This window comes from Benincasa hispida, chromosome 4 (genome assembly GCF_027475165.1).
Source record: "Benincasa hispida cultivar pf3 chromosome 4, pf3_genome.v1.1, whole genome shotgun sequence".
NCBI lineage: Eukaryota > Viridiplantae > Streptophyta > Magnoliopsida > Cucurbitales > Cucurbitaceae > Benincasa > Benincasa hispida.
The window spans coordinates 25,483,936-25,499,180 of NC_143481.1; the positions used below are offsets into that span (position 1 = coordinate 25,483,936).

The following is a 15,245-nucleotide window of genomic DNA, read 5'->3' on the forward strand; positions in this document are numbered from 1 at the left end:
TTGAATTTAAAAATAAAGAAAATTAAAAATATTTATAAAAAAAAAAAAGGTTACACTAGGCACAACCGATTCAAAATTAAAGACTTCCTCAAAGTTTGAACTCCCACCAGGTTTAAAAAATAAAAGAAATTTTAAAGACGAAAAAATATTTCAAATCTTAATTATCTATTTATTTTTTTAAAGAATCTTGATTAATTAATTATAAATATATTACTTTAATTTCAGGTAATGCTGTCTAACCGACTATGTTTCTCGTATCTGGTTGAGGTTTGATTCCGTCAAGCTATTTGTTTAATTTTCGATTAATTTCATTTTATTTAACAATTTTAGTCAAATAATAAGACATTAATTTAATTGAATAAAATACAAATATTTTTCATCGATTTTCTACCTCAATAAAATATTAATCGTAAAATAAACATTGTGATTCCACTGAAGGACTATCCTATGATGATTGGTACGAATTCGTGTACGAACCAATTTATCTGATAATTTACTTATTATTGCATACTAAAAAAAAGTTAAAATATATTTTTTTAATTTAGTTTAATTTTACTTTAAATAAATTATAAATTTAACATTTTTAAATCAAATTTTACTTAAATTGATTAAATAATAATAACCATAAATTTCAAGTAAGAAAAAGATAATCTATTAATATATGTTTATTATAAATAAAGAAGATACTCGTGGAACTTAAATTATTTGAAAAAAGTTAACAAAAATTAACTATATTAGCTAATTTTAAGATTTATTAAATTTAAACGGTTGAATGTACAAACACTAAAATGAAAAAAATAATGTGACAAAAAAATGTATTTAAAAAGAAAAAATAAAGTAAAATAATTTAAAATCAAGTATAGTACGGATCTCGGAGCATGTGAGTCACGTGGGTAGTGATATGTTGAATAAAAATGGATGGACTTTATGAAAATGGACAAAGCAAATCCCGTGGATTTTCCAAATAATGCACTTTTTTACCCTATTTATTTATTTTTATTACTCTTTTAATTATAAACAACAATAAAATTCCAACAGTTCATAAATACATTATTTTTGTTACGTTTTATTACTTTAAATTACAAATTAAGGCCACATTTGTACCGTTGAAAATGATGGTGACATTAAAAGTGGGTCATAGTTGATTATTTTTGTTGTTGTTTACTTCTTTTCCGTAATTATAATGAGATATGGAGCTATCTTGAAATTTATAATTAAATCATGTAATCTAATTAAGGAATGAAGAATGCTCGATTTTTTAAAATTACGTGGGACCCACTACCTTTACCATTACCATAACCATTACTATTAAAAATATTTTTTATAAAAATTATGAATTGGTCACGTTGACTGTTACCTTTAGTGTTACATATATTTTAAGTTCCCTTCTAAAGATATGTATATATTTTTCACTTCTAAAGAGAGATTTGTTTTTAAAAGTCTTTTAATATGACAATAAATTCTGTGATAATTTATATTCAAAATCTAAGCTTACGTGATTAATTTAATTATTGTATAACATAATTAAAACTATATATAAGCACTAAATAGATAGTGGTATGAATCTTTCACTCTACATGTTGTCGAGCTAATAAAAAAACTTAAAATAAATTAATAGATATACTTTCTTTTGATGACCACTTTAATTCTTGGATCGTTTTCAATTATATATAGAGTGGAGAGAAGTTCCTTTTGCACAAGTTGGATATTGTACGACCGGTCCACCTTTTTTTAGTGAAACTGGAGAATGTTGATTTAAATTTTCCATCTCAAAGAAGTGCATGTCAACTGTTTTGAGTTGCATTCAATTTGATGACCTACTTGATTATTATTAATATAAATTTGCTTTCTTTATTATAATATAATTGCCTCTAAAATCAATCTGAGTATATGTGTACATGAATTGTAATTTTTTTATTTTATTTTTTTTTTATTATTATTTTTTAAAGTTCGTTTCTATAAGTTTAGTTCTTAAAAACTAAAAATTAATTGCTGTCCTAGAGCTATAGTAAAGAAAATAAACTTTTCATTTTTATACTATGATCTATAATTTTAATTTAAATATTTAACAAATTAGGCAATTTTTTTTTTCATTTGTACCCTAACATTCTTATATTTATCCAATTTTTTTGTTTGAAAAATTATATTTATCCACTTTGTCCTCACCATTTAATTTATTTTAATAGTTCATACAGTAATATATATATATATATATATATATAATATGCTAATTTAATCATTATTTAAAGAAAAATCATTTCAAACGATAAAATACTGAAAAATTTATAAAATATAGTAAAATTTAAGAATGTATGAATGATGAATATACATTGATAGACTTCTATCGGTGTCTATCAATGTCACTTAAAGAAATCTATCAGTTTTTATCATTAATATATTACGAAATTTTGTTATATTTTGCAAATATTTTGATTCATTTTTCTATATTTGAAAACCATTCTAGTAAGGTTCAATTTTTTTTTATAATAATAATAATAATTATTATTATTATTATTATTATTATTATTAATATTATTATAACCTACACATGATTATTAGAGAATAGGATGTTCATTCCTTTTAAGTCTACCTGCCATCTCATATTTGTTAATCTAAATATAGGTTAAATAGTCCAGATGTACGTATTTGAGAAGAGATGTCTATTTTATCTGCAAGGATCTGCTCTGACGGGCCAGGAATTTCCCATTTTAAGTTAAGAGTGATTTTTTCGTAGGCTAAATGAGGATGAGAATGGGGAATTCATTTCCCATCATTCCCCTCATTGGTCTTTTTTATTTTATTTTATTATTATTATAATAATTTAATGTTATGTTATTATTATTATTACGTGAATACTATATTTAAATTTCATATTTTATTTTATCATGGTTAAGATAATGAATAGGTATGAATTGAACATTTAAATTTAGATTATATATATGAATAATTTGATTAGTAATTCTTTATTTTTACTAGAAATTTGACAAATTTCTCTTTAAATTCAAATTGCTCGTGTATAAATAATTAGATAGAAAAAACTAGTGAGAAATTTAGGCTCCGTTTGGCAGCCATTTTGTTTATAAAAATTAAGCCTATTTCATCCATAATTCTTACAATGATTTGCATTTTTTTTAAAGTACAATGGTTAAATTATTAGCTAAAGTTTAAAATCAAGAACAACTTTTTAAAAGCTACTTTTTTTTTTTAAAATTCTTAAAATTTAGCTTGGTTTTTTAAGCAATTGATAAAAAGTAGATAACAAAGGAAGAAATTGAGTGGTGGAAGTACTGTTTATAGATTTAATTTTAAAAAACAAAAACAAAAAACAAAATGGTTACCAAAGGGAACCTTAACTATTTAGTTAAAAAAAAATTCATAGCATTGATTGAAGTTAATTAACTTTTAATAAAACACAAATTCTCCACGAAAATCTTCGTAGAGAATTTTGCGAGGATGGGATGGAGAAACCATCCTTACCTTGCTCGTGGACATCTATAAGTTAGAGGAGGCTCGTATCACCTCTTGACTCTCCTAAATAGATATATTGTATTATTTAAAAGTACAATAACTACAAAGATAAAAGATAAAACTGACAGGTCAATTATTGTTTACCTATACTTATATGACGAGATATGTTGTATTTAAAAAGTAATAAATATGAACCTTGGTGAAAACTAAAGAAATTGAATTGAGAACTAAAAAAATATTTGAGAAAATAAATAAATAAAAAACAAATTATATTATAATATTTGAAGAATCTCATGGGAATGGGATTGACTTCATTTTGATATGTTTCCCTTTTTCCACCCTTTTTCTTTCTGTTGCTAATCAAATCATATCATTGAAGCACATGACCATAATAAACGCAACATACACCATTATTTGAGCTGACTCTTAATATCTATTTATTTATTTTATTTACCTTTTAAAAAAAAAAAAAATTCTGAACCTATATATAATGGCTCCTCTGTCTTCCATGTCTCATCAACAATCCTGCTGAAGAACAACAACGAAGCCACCGCCATTGCCGTCCAACTTCCTCCCACATACCTATAAAGCCAATGGATTCTTCAAATCTCTAGTTCACTACTCCATCGTAGCTACAGACTTCGCTTTGGAAGCAGTTTCAAAGGTTTTGTTTGGAGGGAATTCTGTGCCATGGAAGTTTTCTCGAGGTCTTCGTGTGGAGATGACGACGAAGAGGCTCTGAAATGGGCGGCGATCGAGAAGCTTCCGACGTATTTACGGATACGGAGAGGGATACTGAAACAGGAACAAGGTGAAGCCAGGGAGATCGATATACGGAATCTTGGATTTTTGGAGAGGAGGCATGTTTTAGAGAGACTCGTCAAGATTGCTGAGGAAGATAATGAGGACTTTCTGTTGAAGCTTAGAGACCGGATTGAAAGGTTAGTTCATTATCTCGAATGGAAGGAGTAGTTTCTTTACATTGCTGTTTTTGTGCTCTGGAACAACTTCATAGATTGAAATCATTGAAGCTCACACAAACTTTAACAGTACGTTGAATCCTTGATGATGAAATCAATAGTGTCTCCATTTTTTTTTCTTGTACTGAATATTGTTACTAGAAGTATCACTTACAGTCTTTTAGTTTCAAATTTTGTTATGGTATGATGATTAAGTATTTTCATAACGCTTATGATTTATATAGGAAACCTTGCGAGTAAAACCATTGCTTGATTTAACAAGTTGAAGTCGACTGTTCATAACGATTTTATGTTTATGGATTGTTTATTATCATTTATTTGTTTGTTTAATTTTTTATTTTATTTTTTAGAATATTTTTTTTTTATAAAAAAATTGTACTCTGAATATTCAAAAGTGACTAAGAATTTAATAGAATTTTCAAATTTTAGATTTAGTAAATTTAATGTTCCAATATATTACAACACAGAGTTGGTCTTGAAATCCCAACAATTGAAGTTCGGTTTGAGCATCTGAATGTTGAAGCAGAAGTTTATGTAGGAAGAAGAGCATTGCCCACAATGTTCAATTTTTCTCTCAACATATTAGAGGTAATCAAATAAATTTTCAGATTAATATAATTATGCATTAAAAGCTAGATCTCATTTTCTGCTTGCTTTCTGCTCTCTGCAGGGTTTACTAAATTATCTTCATATCCTTCCAAGTAGGAAGAAATCCCTATCAATTCTTCATGATGTCAGTGGAATTATCAAGCCTAAAAGGTAAACGAACAAGAATGTGGTTTAAATCTGCAGCACAAGATTGTTGGTAACCGTTGCCTTTTCATTATTCATAATGCTGGTTGTTCTTATTCTGCAGAATGACGTTGCTTTTGGGTCCCCCAAGTTCTGGAAAAACCACTTTACTATTGGCTTTGGCTGGAAAACTTGGGAAAGATCTCAAAGTAAGAATCGAATCCTAAAACTTATGTACAAACTAAATACTTGGAGACTTTTAATGCCACAGTGTTGAGAGTTCTTGTGGGTTCCAGTTTTCTGGTAAAGTTTCATACAATGGACATGGAATGGAGGAGTTTGTACCGCAAAGGACTTCAGCCTACATAAGTCAACATGATTTGCATATTGGAGAGATGACTGTAAGGGAAACATTGGCCTTTTCAGCTAGATGTCAAGGGGTCGGACCACGATATGGTGAGTTGCTAAAATGCCATGCAAAATTACATATTAGCTGGAGATGCTAACTACTTGATTCCACCTCGCAAATTTGTCAGAAATGTTGGCAGAACTTTCGAGGAGAGAAAAGGCTGCAAATATCAAACCTGACCCCGATCTTGATATCTACATGAAGGTTTGAATTGAAAGAAGCACATCATAATGGAAAAGAAGTTTTCGGTCTTTTACAAGTTCTGTAATCAATGCTTCAAAACTTGCAGGCAGAAGCACTAGAAGGGCAAGAAACTAACATAATTACAGACTATATCCTCAAGGTACAATTTTGAATATGTGATGAACCGTCTTCCACTCAAGAATATAGAATTGCATATATTCTCTCCCCATCTCTCTGATAATATCAGTTTGCAGATTTTAGGGCTTGAGATGTGTGCTGATACTATGGTGGGGGATGAGATGATAAGGGGTATCTCTGGAGGACAGAGGAAGCGTCTTACAACAGGTAAAACCCAGGACTTGTTTTTGTGGAGATATTTTATCCATATCCCAAAATTTTGGACATGTTTTTATTTCTCAAATCTCTTGCCAATAAAAACAGGTGAGATGCTAGTTGGACCGGCTAGGGCACTCTTCATGGATGAGATTTCAAATGGTTTAGACAGTTCAACAACGTACCAGATAGTAAATTCTCTCAGACAATCAATCCATATACTCAATGGAACGGCTGTTATATCTCTTCTCCAACCAGCACCGGAGACATTTGATCTTTTTGATGATATAATCCTTCTGTCAGATGGGCATATTGTGTATCAAGGCCCACGAGAAGATGTTCTCAGCTTCTTTGCACATATGGGCTTCAAGTGTCCAGAGAGAAAAGGGGTGGCTGATTTTCTTCAAGAAGTAATTCACTCTTTTGCACCTACATTGGTTTGTTTCAGGAGACACTGTACTTAGTATTTTTATATTGAATTTCTCCTCATTCATGCTAGGTGACCTCAAGGAAAGACCAAGAACAGTACTGGGCAATTCGAGATGAACCATATAGATTTGTTTCAGTTAAAGAATTTTCTGAAGCATTTCAGTCATTTCATATTGGTCGAGAACTGGGAGATGAGCTTGCCACTCCGTTCGATAGGTCCAAATGCCACCCGGCTACTTTAACATCTAAGAAATACGGAGTTAGCAGAAAGGAAGTGTTGAAAGCCTGCATATCCAGAGAACTTCTACTAATGAAGAGGAATTCTTTTGTATTTATTTTCAAATTGTTCCAAGTAAGTGGTATTTATGCCCAAAATTTTGTTCAGATACACAATATAAAATTAATGTCTAATATTTAATATGTTAACAGCTGAAGGATGCGCTAAAGTAAAGGCATTTAAGCCTGTAATAGTTTGTGCTCTTCTCCTTTCCAACTTCACTTATTTTTCCTTTCAGCTTATTATAATGGCTTTGATAACAATGACGCTATTCCTACGAACCGAGCTGCACCGAGATACTGAAATTGATGGAGGGATTTATATGGGTGCCCTGTTCTTTACTCTTGTTGTAATCATGTTCAATGGATTCTCTGAACTCGCTATGACTGTCGTGAAACTTCCTGTTTTCTATAAGCAAAGAGACCTTCTCTTCTACCCTTCTTGGGCATATGCTCTGCCAACGTGGATACTCAAGATCCCAATCACCTGTCTAGAAGTTGGTATTTGGGTTGTCATGACCTATTATGTCATAGGGTATGATCCAAACATTGAAAGGTAAGTAAAAGTAGCCAATTTTACAATTCAAACCAAGTCTTTTATGTGGTCCGCAAAACGTGAAAGAACATTCATTTACAGGTTTTTCAAACAGTTCCTTTTACTTTTCTGTATCAACCAAATGGCATCAGGATTATTTCGCTTAGCAGCAGGACTTGGAAGAAATGTTATTGTGGCTACCACCTGTGCGACGTTAGCTTTACCAGTAGTTATGGTTTTGGGTGGATTTATCGTGGCTCGAGGTAATTTCCATGTTTGTTTCAAATATGGGCCACGTAATATATTGAGACCAAAATTTCTGATCTAGAAAAACAATCCGTTCTTTCTTATTAGAGGATGTACATTCATGGTGGCTGTGGGGATATTGGGTCTCACCAATGATGTATGGACAGAATGCTATAGCAGTAAACGAATTTCTTGGGAATAGCTGGAGGCATGTACGTAACAAAATTATCTTTTTGATTCATGGATAGAAGAATGTAAAGAAATTTCATCAGCAAAAACTGATCAATATGTGGAAATTTGTGTACTGCAGGTGCTTCCCAATTCCTCAGAACCTTTAGGCGTTTCAATCCTGAAATCTCGAGGGATTTTCCCAGAAGCTTATTGGTATTGGATTGGAGTAGGAGCTACAATTGGATACGTTTTGGTTTTCAATTTTCTCTTCACCTTGGCTTTGCATTACCTAGATCGTAAGTCATTCATAGTGTACAATTTTGACCTTATAATTTGTACACATTACTGATAGTTTGATTTATTTCCTACAGCATTTGGTCAGCCGCAAGCAGTACTATCTGAAGAGGCCTTGGCTGAGAAAAATGCTAACAGAACTGGAGAATTCAAACAACCAACAAAGACAAACATCGTCTTTGGTGGGTCATCAAATTGAGATCGATACTTTGCCTTGCTTTATCCATAACAATAGCATAATGAATATCTTTATAATGCAGAAAGAGACGGTCAAAATATACCGTCCAGGACATTGTCTACAAGAATTGGGAGTACCAATGAAGTTAACCATAATGACAACCGAGGGATGGTTCTTCCTTATGAACCCCATTCTATCACTTTTGACGAAATCAGATATGCTGTAGACATGCCACAGGTATTTATTTGAATTTCAGTGAACCATAATGCAAAATTGTATTTCAAATGATCATTACAGTAACGCGAAAATCTTTTCCCAAGTGGGAACCATGTCAACTTTTTTGACGTTATGACTTTCTTTTAGGAAATGAAAGCCCAAGGTGTCGTTGAGGACAAACTGGAATTACTAAAGGGCGTCAGTGGTGCTTTCAGGCCAGGTGTTTTGACAGCTTTGATGGGCGTTAGCGGTGCTGGTAAAACGACTCTAATGGATGTGTTAGCTGGAAGGAAAACTGGTGGATATACAGATGGAACCATCACGATATCTGGGTTTCCAAAGAAGCAAGAAACATTTGCTCGTATTTCAGGATATTGTGAGCAAACTGATATCCATTCTCCACATGTTACAGTCTACGAATCATTGATGTATTCCGCATGGCTCAGATTGCCCCCCGATGTTGATTCGGCCACTAAAAATGTATCAATTTTTATTCTCTCCTTTTCTTTTGAAAGAAAAAGAAGAAGCTATCTTTTATCTTAAGATTATCAACTCAATGATTGTGCATTCCAGTTGTTTGTTAAGGAAGTCATGGAACTCATGGAGTTAACCCCATTGAGAGATTCTCTAGTTGGATTGCCCGGAGTCAATGGGCTTACAACTGAACAGCGCAAGAGGCTAACTATAGCAGTTGAACTCGTAGCTAATCCATCTATAATTTTCATGGATGAGCCAACCTCTGGTCTTGATGCTCGGGCAGCAGCAATAGTCATGAGAACTGTGAGGAACACAGTTGACACTGGACGAACTGTAGTCTGCACTATTCACCAACCAAGTATTGATATATTTGATGCTTTTGATGAGGTGAGCACCCTTGCATTTGAGAAGTCGTTACTAATTTTTTTTCTTTTATACTGGAATTTAAAAAAAGAAAAACCTGGAATGCTTTATTGTAGCTATTTCTTTTGAAAAGAGGAGGAGAGGCAATATATGTAGGTCCAATTGGTCGCCACTCTTCCCACTTAATCGAATACTTTGAGGTTAGGATAATGCATATTTGTGGTTGAAGTCAATTCCATGTTTTTAGAATCTCTAAAAAGTGTGATCTTTCTTCATCAAGGGAATTGAAGGAGTTCCAAAGATCAAGGATGGCTACAATCCTGCAACTTGGATGTTAGATATCACTTCACCAGCACAAGAAGCTGCTCTTGGAGTTAACTTCACCGATATCTATAGGAGCTCAGAACTATATAGGTACAATCTAATTATGTTCTTAATCATAACTAAAGTTTTCCACCACTGTCCAAAAGGGTAAAAAACAAGATTTCCTTTGTGTCAAAAAGTTCGTCTTATGCAATTTATTTGATGCCATATGGAAAATAATGGCATTAAAGAAAGTCCTATATTACATCCCCCTTTAAATTATTTAATAATATATTGATATCACCATTACACAGGAGAAACAAAGCCTTGATCAAGGAACTGAGCATGCCTTCACCAGGTTCGAAGGACTTGTTGTTTCCTACTCAATACTCTCAATCTTTCCTTAACCAGTGCATGGCATGTCTATGGAAACAGCACCTCTCCTATTGGCGTAACCCACCATACACCGTCGTGAGACTCATATTTGCAACTTTTGTTGCCATTCTATTTGGGACAATATTTTGGGACCTCGGCTCAAGAAGGTAACGAGGGGAAAAACAGAGAGCTTTAGTGGCAAATAGTTTGGACAGTTTTACTTTCGTCGTAATCTCTTAAATCTCTAGTTGGCTTCACTTTAGTCCCTTGCCAATGCAGGAAAACACGGCAAGATCTTTTCAATGCAATAGGTTCCATGTATGTCGCTGTTCTCTTCATTGGGACACAAAATTCGTCTTCAGTGCAACCAGTTGTGGCCATTGAGAGAACAGTCTTTTATAGAGAAAGAGCAGCAGGAATGTACTCAGCATTGCCATATGCGTTCGGACAGGTTGCATTAACAATATTATTACTACTACCTAACGCTTAAACTTATTAACTCTTTTTGTGAAAGATGAGTTAACTGAATAAGGAGACGTGCCTTGCAGATTGTCATTGAGTTCCCATATGTCTTCATTCAATCGACCATTTATAGTGTCATTGTGTATGCCATGATCGGTTTCGAATGGACAGCAACCAAGTTCTTCTGGTATCTTTTCTTCATGTACTTCACCTTATTGTACTTCACTTTCTATGGAATGATGGCTGTCGCAATTACACCTAACCACCAGATCTCTAGCATAGTTTCCGCTTCATTCTATGCAATATGGAACGTTTTCTCAGGGTTCCTCATTCCTCGAACAGTAAGTCACACAGATTATTCCATGCATCCGTTGGGAGTAATTCTGAAATGACTAAAATCACTCCGAAACATACTTTTAATAATTCAAAATCAATCTCAATGGTATTGAAAATCACTTTGAAAAGTATAAAATCAAACATTAAATTGATTTTGAATGATTAAAGACATGTTTGAATTCGAAAGAGTGATTTAAACTATTTCAAAACCACTCTCAAATATACCCTCAATTACCTTTTCTTTTTATTTATAACTTATTATACGGAGTAAATTCATGACAGAGGATTCCCATATGGTGGAGATGGTACTTTTGGGCATGCCCAGTCTCTTGGACCTTGTATGGATTGGTTGCTTCTCAATTTGGAGATATTAAGGACACCCTTCAATCAGGTGAAACTGTAGAAGAATTTATAAAGAATTATTTTGGGTACAGGCAGGACTTTCTGGGTGTTGTTGCAGTGGTACATATTGGGATGTCACTTCTCTTTGGATTCATCTTTGCCTTCTCAATAAAGGCATTTAATTTCCAGAAAAGATAAAAAGAAAAACTAATCACATGTTTTGTTGAAACGACGTAGTTTGGTCGCGAAATATAGGAACACAACACAATTACAAAGGATGTCCATCCAAGGTCTATAGTTGTCTTCAAATTTGAATGTCTTTGTTTTTTCAATAGAGAAAAAAGGAAACAGAGAACACATATGTATTTAGATCATTAAACAGAAAGGTCATGTCATTGTGTAAAACATTTCTTCATTATAATTCAAATGAGAATCACACTATCATAGTTGAAATGTAAGTTTTTTCTCACAAAAATGGGCGCAAAAGAGGGGAAAGAAATCATCAATCGCCTTGGCTCCTTCCACATTTTTTTAAAAATTTTTAGTTGAACAATCGTAAAAATGAAAATTTGAACCATCGACCTTCTTATCTACTAATAGATTCTCAGATTAGCCCTACTACCTTTAAGAAAATAGAGAAGTTGCTGCATGATATAGGGGATTGACAAAAAGAAATATTTTTTAAAATATCTAAAATATGGGAGAAAATAAAAAGAAAAAAAAAATCAGAATCCACCATTTATTATTGGGTTGATCTAATCTCATACTTCCTTTTTTTAACACCTAAAGTAAAAAAATTTTTAAAAATTATTTTTTAAAAAAACAAAAATTGTCACAGTGTAATTTTTAATTGAAAGTTCATTCAGCTGCATGCAATCTAGGGAGTATCTAAATATATATTTTTTTTTTCAAAAAAAGCGTGTGAAAAAATGCTAAGAAAATATCCATTGAGGATTGAATTTGAAGCAATTTTTGAGAGCATGACTGCTCTGTCCTGCTCTAAAGAAAAGCCTTCCCAGCACGCGTCTCTATAAGTCTTCCAAGACGGCAAGCAACCATTCCCAACCCTAATTATTTCATTTGGCATCCAAATTAGTTTTACACCGTTGGATGTACCCAAAAAACAAAGGCATTTAAATATAATTTCAATACTTTTTAATATGATAGTCACGTTTTAAAATTATGTTCCATATTTTTTTTTCTCGTGTGAAATCTAGTTTTGATATTTTACTATTATCCTTTAGTCAAGATGAGACTTTATTTACCTTCAAAATAATCATTCAAAATATAGTTTTTAAAATTATAAGTCATATTATTCTGTCGGTGATAATAAATATACAAAATTTACATCTCGTTTAATAACAGTTAAGTCTATTCTTACTTTGTCATACACTTTTTACTAACATTTTAAAAAATCAAGTGAAGTTTTGAAAATTAAAAAAATAGTTTTTTAAAAATTTATTTTTGTTTTTTTTTTTTTTTAAAAAAATTTGATTAAAAATTTACCACTTTTACTTAAAAAAAAGAGATAAAAACTCATTATAGAAATTTGAGTATAAATATGCTTAATTTTCAAAATTTTAAAACTAAAAACAAAATATTACAGAAGAGAAGTTGATTCTCTTAATTGGTAACAACTAACAACATAAAATTGTCAACCCAAAGATTGTTCCAATCAAAGCAAAATTTCTGACCCACTTTTGGGTGTTCCAAACTTGCTGGACTTCCCTTGCCGTCGTTCTCAACTACCGTGAGCAGACCAACAACCTCCGTCGCCGCCGCCACCTTCTTCTTTCTTCTTCTTTTTAACTTCTCCATATCCCATCTCTCTCTCCCCAAAATCCACAGTTCCATAGAAACACACAGAGAGATACATCGAAAATTGGCTATGGCTATGTCTATGGCCACCACCTGCTGCCTGAACAACCTCAATCCGCCGCCGCAGTTGCCCCAAAACTCCACCACATCCGTCAACAATCAATTGGTTCCATGGTAAGAAAATTACTCTATAATCATTTTGTTTTTATACTTTTATCAACATTTTCCCTATGTTTTCATAAATTAAGCCAACTTCTTCACGTCATTTTTTTTTAAAATGTAGTTCGTAGAATTGAATTTGAATTTATATGTGTATGGATTCTAGTCTTTCAATATTGTTCAATCTTCAAGAGTTTTAAGAAGTCTTTAATTTAGTTTTTAATTCCAAATAGGAGGGACCCGTATATATCGATAAAATTTCACCATTGAAAAAAAATAAAAAAATGACATTAGGTAGAGTTTAGACCACCTCTAATCTCATGCTCCCATTTCCTTTACACAAAAAAGATTTAGAAAACATATAATCTAAAAAAAAATTGTCACGTGGACACACAAAAATAGTTATAGCCCTTTGTTCTCTTTGTAAACAAGTAAAATTATATCTATGCCTAAATATTATGATTCAGTTGGAACATCCATCAAGTTGTTATTAGTCTCATTTTTTAATTTCATTATAAAATTTCATGTTTACAACTTAGTTTTTTATTGCAATAGTTAAATTGCAAATTCGATCGGATTGTTTTGAGAAAGTTAGAATCTGTTCTCTGTAGTTGTAAATATTGAACTTTATTCCTCTAGTTTGATTAAACCTCGTAAATGATCCTTATGACTCGATAAAATCACGAACCCTAACTTTTTCCAAAACCAATTTACAATTTAAGCAACAATAATTTATAATTTTCACAAATAAAAAATGAAATGAAATTGTTATAGGCCAAACAAACAAAAAGAAAATTATAATTCGTCTCCAATTCCATATTCAGGGTTCAATCATTTTGTCCTGCAAAGATTTGGTTGTGTGATTGAAGAAACTGATAGGCTTTGAAATTAAATTAGAAATCAGGGATTGAATTTAAAGAAATGTGTTTTATTGAACAGGAATGGAAATGGAGAATGGTGGCAAAAACGGCGCGTTTTGGTGGTGGCCGGAGTGGCAACGGCGCTGATAATGGCCGGAGAAAGCGGTGGCGTTGAAATGGGAAATGTTAACATTGTTGATTCCAGAAAATGGAGCGAAGAAAGAATGTGCCCTCAGTGGCGCCTCAATTCCCTCGAAACCGTCGTGCCGGAGAATCTTCCTAGGCCGACCGGCCGCCGGAGATGGGACCCCGCCGCCCTTCCTCACACGGCGCCGGCGCCTCAACTTCGAACCACACATACAACTTCCCTTTCTACTCGCTGCTTCTCCTTGTAAATAACCAAAACCAATTTACAATTTACAACGCAATTTACCATTTCTTCAAATATATATCATTTTACAATAATAATTAAAAAAAAAAACACACATTAAAACGTCGGATCACCTCATCAATTATTCAATCATAGATTCTCACGTCTCAAATTAATTTTGCGTTCCTTTTTCTTTTGTATATGAGATTAGAGTGTTGAGTCGATAAAGTAGTGTTTTTTACAATATTATAATAAAATAAACTATAACGGATATTTTTTAAATCATCCGTGGTAATTTGTTGAAGTCAAATGTTTGAATCATCATCTCTCCACTTATTGTATGGTATAAAAAAAATAACTAATATTTTTTTAAAGATTAAATACTATGTTGCAGTTTCTTTACTTTAAAAAAGTTCATGTTGATCTTTATATTTTTAGAAAGTGATCGTTCTAATTTAAAAGTACAAGGATATGGACACTTTTATCATTTGGAAGTATAAGAATTAAAAATAACAAAAGATGAAAATATAATACATGAATCAAAATAGACCAAAACTAAAAATATATGGATCAAAGTGATATTTATACTTTTCTATCTTTACTTTACCAATCCAAAAAAGGAATTTTTTTACTATATATATGTGTATATAGCTTAGGGGTTAAAACTTTATTTTTCAAACCTTTCTTAAATGGCTTATTCAAAAGTTAGAGGTTGAAAATAATAAGAAAAAAATATGTGTTTACTAAATTTTGTTCTACTCTAAATTTATATGCGTCAAAAACTCTCTCTCTCCACCTTTGACTTTGATTTTGTGTTTAATAAATTTATAAACTTCATGTTACCAAGAAAGTCAACAAAATTTGTTTAAAAAATGTCTAATATATATGTCAACTCCTAAAGTTCAGTTACCCATTCACAAAATTTCAAAA

At 32.0% G+C, this 15,245-nt stretch overlaps 2 protein-coding genes across 3 annotated transcripts; both read left to right on the forward strand.

Annotated features, from left to right (window-relative positions):
• The first annotated feature begins 3,965 nt into the window (after positions 1–3,965).
• Positions 3,966–11,566, forward strand: LOC120075232 (pleiotropic drug resistance protein 1-like). Of its 2 annotated transcripts, XM_039028444.2 has the most exons (24): positions 3,966–4,409; positions 4,916–5,036; positions 5,119–5,207; positions 5,305–5,389; positions 5,477–5,636; positions 5,717–5,793; positions 5,879–5,932; positions 6,027–6,117; positions 6,214–6,515; positions 6,605–6,886; positions 7,050–7,366; positions 7,448–7,608; positions 7,700–7,803; positions 7,902–8,058; positions 8,134–8,238; positions 8,317–8,471; positions 8,598–8,930; positions 9,024–9,314; positions 9,407–9,490; positions 9,571–9,704; positions 9,908–10,135; positions 10,248–10,419; positions 10,517–10,771; positions 11,049–11,566. In XM_039028444.2, the coding sequence occupies exons 1-24, from the start codon at positions 4,159–4,161 to the stop codon at positions 11,304–11,306; spliced, it is 4,266 nt and encodes a 1,421-aa protein (XP_038884372.1). In that variant the 5' UTR covers positions 3,966–4,158; the 3' UTR covers positions 11,307–11,566. The 2 variants fall into 2 exon arrangements, with proteins under 2 accessions (XP_038884372.1, XP_090169526.1); XM_090313400.1 differs by lacking the exons at positions 3,966–4,409; positions 4,916–5,036; positions 5,119–5,207; positions 5,305–5,389; positions 9,407–9,490 and having other exon boundaries at positions 5,454–5,636.
• Positions 11,567–12,709: 1,143 nt separating this feature from the next.
• Positions 12,710–14,438, forward strand: LOC120075190 (protein CHLOROPLAST VESICULATION-like). The gene is made up of 2 exons (XM_039028391.2): positions 12,710–13,100; positions 14,025–14,438. The coding sequence occupies exons 1-2, from the start codon at positions 12,997–12,999 to the stop codon at positions 14,338–14,340; spliced, it is 420 nt and encodes a 139-aa protein (XP_038884319.1). The 5' UTR covers positions 12,710–12,996; the 3' UTR covers positions 14,341–14,438.
• The last annotated feature ends 807 nt before the right edge of the window (positions 14,439–15,245 follow it).